Source organism: Poecilia latipinna, unplaced genomic scaffold (assembly GCF_001443285.1).
Source record: "Poecilia latipinna isolate Pla-1442-1.1 unplaced genomic scaffold, P_latipinna-1.0 Scaffold2723, whole genome shotgun sequence".
NCBI lineage: Eukaryota > Metazoa > Chordata > Actinopteri > Cyprinodontiformes > Poeciliidae > Poecilia > Poecilia latipinna.
Genome location: NW_015115339.1, coordinates 40,751 through 47,388, shown reverse-complemented (window position 1 = coordinate 47,388; position 6,638 = coordinate 40,751). Strand labels below are relative to the sequence as shown.

Genomic DNA, 6,638 nt, shown 5'->3' with positions numbered 1-6,638 from the left:
CAAGCTTTAAATTTTCCGGTCGTTAAAAAAACAAAACAAAAAAAAACGGTCAAATACGGAAAATATTTGGTTAACGCGACCTCTGGCTCTGAGTGTGTTCTTCAAGCAAATGTCGTTTTTTGATACTGTTACTAAATGAATCTGATTAATCTTTTCAACAATAATTTTCATCTACTTTCATTACTGTGGATCCAAAAAGTGTCAACAAATTGTTTTAAGGAGGTAAAAAATTAAATGAAAATAATTCATTTTTAAACTTAATTTTCTAATTCCTATATAATCAACCCAAAAAACAAACTAGAGGGAAACCGTAATGAACATGTAATAACTTGCATGTGTGTCCATCATTTTGATTCCAACTGTGTTTATTATGACAGCAATTTTTTATTCCCATTTAGCCTTAGTTTCTTAAGACATTTTTTAACATGCAGCACCGGGTCCATTAATGATTAAAGACACTGACATGAGGGCAGAACTACTGAGGTCCAGTAGTTCTACTGGATGTTGTGAGAGGAGAAGTGGACTTAGAGCACCTGCTCCTCCTCCAGCCCCTTCTGGACCGTGTCTATGTACTGCTGCACTGCCATGTAGATTAGCTTATGAATGGCTGAAATGTCAAACATTCTAGATTTCTGACAGACCACAGCTAACATTTCATCTAGTTTCATCCCGTCAATTTAGTTATCGTTAACAAAAACAATGAGTAATTCATTGTTACTCATTGGTTTTGTTGTCCTACGCTCAACATTAATTTTTGTACCAGTTTATTTAATACAAACTCAGCTAACTTTGGCAATCCTACAAAAAAAATCTTGCTCACACAAAAATCATTTATTTACTGAAAGCAAAGCTGCTGTTTTCTATCTGTGAAAATCCGTAAAGTTTTCATTTCAAGAGACATTTGTTTTTCTTGGCATATGATCCAGAGCTTTATGTTTTGGATTTTTCACTTTCCCCAGATGACATTACTTTCTCCCTTTACTATAATCACTAAAGTCCAGCTGATTTAAAGTTTAGAGCTGCACTGAAACAGCAGCTTCGCTCCTCAGCTGGGCACTTTCACAGATAAAACAGTTTCCTGCTTCAATCTAAAGCACTTACCAGGAGGCAGATAAGAGAGAAGCAGGTCTACAGTGGTCATTTTATCTCCTGGTGTTACTACTGAACGATGCCTGGGGGGTTCTGAAGTTTATATTCTCGTACACGCTCGAAGAATCATCATTTGTCATTCTGGAAAACACCAGCAGAGATATTTACCGTTAGCGCTTGCTGCTAATACTCAATGATCCATCATGTTCCAGTTCCTGTGACACGCACACTGAAGACGACCTGGAGGACGCCATGTTGTGCTTAGACCTGGAGTTGGTCATCTGTGGATACTTGATGTTTGAATATTCTCTCTCCTTCTTCTTCCTCTGAAAAACAACAAAACGTCACACAGAGACTTTATGAATGCTGGATGCTGTGAGAGGAGAAGTGGACTTTCAGAGCACCTGCTCCTCCTCCAGCCTCTTCTGGACCGTGTCTATGTACTGCTGCACTGCCATGTAGATGAACTTGTACTGCGCCTCAGTCTGGACCATGCCGGACCGTTGCTGCCGGACCATCTGGATGGTCTTTGGGATGTCAATGTCACAGTCCAGCCCTGGACCAGAAACACACACATGAACCAACATCCAGGAGGAAACTCCAGACTCATCAGATTCCTTCCCACCTTGGCGGTTGATGATGTCAATGAGGATGTCGATGACAATGATGGTGCCGGTTCTGCCGATGCCCGCGCTGCAGAGGCAGACAAAGTGTTTGAAATTAATAGTAAAATACAATTCTAGCTCTCATTCCGGTGTTCTGTCAGATCAGCATACATTGTCAGATAATCATACGCTTAGCTCAGTCATGTATATGCAGTCATTACCATATGATTTTATTTAATCAACAACATAGAATCATGACGTAGATCATCATACACTTTGTTATTAACAGTTGTATGGCATCCTGACTTAGCGGTTAATGAGTTTTACACGGCGTGTGTTGTAGTTGACTGCAGCTGCAGCCAGACCTGCTTTAAATACACTTTGAAACCACGACAACGCATGTATATCTATATAGTTATCATATTATATGATAATATTAAAAATTTAATGACTTATTTTCGTCATAACTTGTTGCGTATGCTGAACTGACAACTCCACTGATGGTCGGACTTCTTAATGCGCATGCGCGGGCATGCGTACTGACTGCATGTATGCTATCCTGACAGCGTAGGGCTATCTGACAGAACACCGGCAGTAGCATTGAAATCTATTCATCTATAATGTTTTCTCATAAATATGTCTGAAACAGGGCAACCAATAAGCTATCAATGATTCAGATGATTGGTCCATTAATTGGATAAAAAAATTGGCACATTCTGCAGATATTTCACCAGCTAAGCTTATTTTAGTTGTAGAAATACATTTAAAAGATCAAAATAACAACTTTTTTAACTTAAATGCAATAACTGCTCTCCTTTAGTGAACACTTCATGATCTGCAGCTGATAAATACTTCAAACATCAACATGTGAAAATCAATACAGAGTAAAGCAAAAGGTGAACCTGATAAAGTTAAAACTTCTGACTTATTTACAAAAATTTATTTTTCATCTTAAGTGGAAAATGTTTATATTTATGGTACAGGTTTTGATTTTGCTTAATCCCTGTAAAATATTTTTTTGAGTCAGTATGATCCAATTAATGATAAATTAAACACTAAATGATATTGATCACAGACAATAACAACATGAATTAAGGCAGCAGAGTAGTAGAAGTAGGAAACACTGCCACCTGCAGGTGGGAGTTCATCACTTAAATCCCATGTTTTTGAACATTTTGGCTGAAAATTCACAATAAGTCAATAAACATGCATTAGTATGACGGAACTGGATCTGTTGATTCTGTGCGACTTTCTGTTCAAACAATCTGGAAGGACTGGTTCATGTAAATTAGCAGTATGCAGGTAGAAGCTATTTGATAAAATAATATGGACACATCAGTTAACTGGAAGGGTTCATTGATGGGTCCCTGAGGAATCCCGAGGGCCACATAACAAGCTCAGTGGGCCAAATCCAGACATGAGAAAGGTTAGAAATGAGACTGTTCTCGTCACATTTCCATAAAATATTCGGGTAAATAATTTCTCCTGCATTTAGAAGCGAGGCGCTGCTTTGTGTCACTTTGTCCCATTAAAGCAGCTCGATCTGCATGGCTGTCTGGTCAGAACAACAGAGGAATCGCTCCACTGCTGTACACACTTTCCCCAGATGACTTAAAAACATGGCTGCTGATTTCAACACTTCTAGTGGCTTCCTGAACTCTGGAAAGTCTTTATCTGTACAGTCTGTCCTATTCTCTTCTGTAGATCCTCTAAAAAGAAAAAGCATGTGCCCACAGCTTCCTGCAAGCAGCTTGTGAAGCTTTGGTTTTTTTGTCCGGACATTTCAGGGAGGATGAGAAACTCTGAGCTGAAGCTGCTCTGGGGACTTTGGCTGATTCCACATTTATCCAGGGAGTCTGTTTGAGCCAGATCGTGGAAACATTCAGCAGAACCAGCTGCTAACACACGCACTGCAGCTCTGACAGTATCGGTGCGATTCACCTAAAGACAGATGTCCTCATATATTCAGTCTTTATAATGACTTCATAAAACATAGTAAAAAGTAGTCATGCATGTTTTATGATGCTCCACCTGGATGGCTGTGTTTATTCAGCGAACCAGCAGAAAGTTCACAATTTTAGAGCCAAGAACTGACTTTATGTATCAATATAGATTCACTTCAAATGTTAAGCCTCATTCATGAAGATGAGCAGAATTTAGTGAATTCACCAACAGGAACAAGTTGTCAGGTTCTCCGTCATTTCAGTTTCTCAAGATACTCCATACTTTATATTATAGTTGTACTGAAATTAAACTTTAGATATTTGACCTGAGCCCAACCCAGCCCAGTATTTGGGTGGAGTTCAGGCATTTGTGGCACATTTCATTAGCCTGCAATACATTCAGCACAGAGAAAACCAAATGATAACGAACAATATAAACTATCTACTCCTCCATTTACACTATTAATTGAAAATGGAGGGGTAGATAGTTTAACCTGTTAAAGAATTAAAGGAAGTAAGTAGAGAAGAAGTTAATCAGAGTCCACTGTAATGATGAGATCCTATCAATCACACATCCCAGATGATTTGACATTTTCAAATAATTTGTTGCTTGCTGCAGCTACAACAAGCAACAAAAAGGAGCTGAAAGATGTAAGAAGCTAAAACTAAAAACAGGAGAAGTTACACTGCTTACATAACTGCTGGGTGAAAACAAGAGCAGTAAAATTGTACATAAAGTAATATATCGGGTTTACTTTGTGCTCAGGTCTCTAATTAAAGCTAATCAGTTGAGTAGGACACAAAGCCTGTGGACCAGGTTTTACTTTTCAGCTCTAAATTCTAGCTTACATGAGCTCTTCCCAGTTAGCGGTGCTGGTTGTACCTGCAGTGGACAACGATGGGTCCAGTATCCTTAATGGTGCTCTGTGTGCAGTTGACTTCCTCCAGGAACCAGAGGACGCCACCGGGCTCGTTGGGGACGCCGTGGTCCGGCCAGCTCAGGTACTGGTAGTGCCAGATGTACCGCAGAGGCTCCTTCTACACAAACACAGCATGACAGGAAGTGAGGATGTTCTACTGGAACCAGAAAACTTCAGCAGCTTTAAATGGGTCAGAACAACCTCCACTGTTAAAGGAATTGAGAGCCAGAACAACTTCACTGTCATTTTCATGGCATAGTCTAACTGGTGAACACAAACAAATAAAAATATTAATCACTTTTAAAAAATATGTATTTAAAAACCCACATAATAACAAGAGAAGGAGCAGTTGTTTAGTCCAGTGCAGTAAAACCAGAGTAATACAGAAATAATAATGTATTTAAACACATTACCTTCACTTTTCAGAATGAATTATTGAAATAATTAATACTTATTTCCTCTGTTCCTGACATGAAAGTGTGTAAGGAGACAGAGTGTGCTGCTCTGCTGTGTTACTGGACTGTGCCGTTCACCTCTGCTGGTCACATGACCAACAGTAAGCCGCTCTGAAAACAACAACAGGAACTAATTACAGCACTGCTCTGATAAATCCATCTGTGTTTAGTTAGCATTCAAAATGAGCTGCTCCTTTATCACACTCTGGCTCTGCACTAAAAACCTGAGCCTGTTGGACATCTCTGAGGTCACTCTAATAATGGGCCAGATCTTTATTTTACTGACTTATATTTAGGTAAAATGCCTCCTTAAGATAGTTTCAGCAAGTAATAGGAAAACTCTAATTTGGAAATGACTACAAACTGACCACAGGTGAGAAATTCTAAAAAAAAAAGTACTATGAGGAGAAACTGATACGTTTACCTTGAGAACTGAGCTGGAGAAATGAACGAAATGCTGGAAAAAAATGAATATTTTTATAGAAACCAATAAAATATTAAACTGGGTGAATTTATCTGTCCATTTTAGTTACTTAGCTAGTTTTATTTTTTCATTTTGGTTAATTTTTTATTTTTATTTTACTGTACTGTTACACCCATGTTGTCCACATGTTCTTTGTAATATTTAAAATTAAAAAATAAAAATTCAAATGAGCCTGCTAGCAGCGCTAATAAGCTCTCATAATGCTGTAATTATACCTGTATTATAGCAAACATTGAATATTTATATTGAAATAAAAATATTTCAAAGCTCAATTTCCACTTGAATTGGAGCTTAAATGTGTGAAATGTTATGTTTTAGGTCTTATCAGTATTATAGTTATTATTAACTAATATGGTAATGCTTACAAAAATAAACCGCTAGGAAAGAAAAATTAATCTTTACACTATGTTCCAAATTATTATACAAATTAGATTTAAGTATCATAAAGATTCCATTTTTTGTTGTGCTATTAAATTTATAGATGGCATTGTGTGTCAGGGCTCTTTGAATAACTATAATTAATTTCAGAGAGCTGGGTTGATTAGTTTGTCTGATGAGCTCAATTAAAAGAAATCTACTTAAGGATGTTCCTTATCATTAAGAAGGCCACAGGTTTCAAGCAATACGGGAAAGAGAAAGGATCTCTCTGCTGACGAAAATCATCAGATAGTGTAGTGCCATATGACAAAGTATGAAGAAAACATTAGATATTTAACGAAAACTGAAGTGATATCGTACTGTGAAGAGCTTTGTGGCTGATTCAGAACAAAGATGGGTTTGTGCAGATAAAGGCATAATGAGGAAGGTTTCTGTTAGACAAATTCATCGGCTTAAGAGAGCAGCTCAGTGATTCTTGAGAATAGGGACAAAACAGGTCCTATTGATAAAGCACAAAATTTGAAAAAAAATATACACAAAATATAATTTTTTCAAATATCTGACTAAACTAACCTGGGTCATGTGAGCACAACAATGTGTGTTTCCTGGTGTTTCCTGAATATTTTGTATTTTAAACATTGTAGTCGTTGTCCTGGAGCAGAACTCAACACATTATAATAGTTTAAAACAATTAAAGAAATACTAAAATTATATATTATGAATTAAATATAAGTAGTCATATAAATAATTATACAAGTATCAAT

General features: G+C 37.3%; 1 protein-coding gene across 1 annotated transcript in view; it reads right to left on the bottom strand.

Annotated features, from left to right (window-relative positions):
* Positions 1 to 6,638, bottom strand: part of ptpn11b (protein tyrosine phosphatase non-receptor type 11b) — a gene marked incomplete at its 5' end in the record, with an annotated part of 45,055 nt that overhangs the window by 7,745 nt on the left and 30,672 nt on the right. The window contains 5 exons of the mRNA XM_015021106.1: positions 1,102 to 1,230; positions 1,318 to 1,415; positions 1,494 to 1,645; positions 1,715 to 1,782; positions 4,521 to 4,675. Of these exons, the coding sequence (XP_014876592.1) occupies positions 1,143 to 1,230; positions 1,318 to 1,415; positions 1,494 to 1,645; positions 1,715 to 1,782; positions 4,521 to 4,675 (561 nt within the window). The remainder of the gene's footprint in view (positions 1 to 1,101; positions 1,231 to 1,317; positions 1,416 to 1,493; positions 1,646 to 1,714; positions 1,783 to 4,520; positions 4,676 to 6,638) is intronic.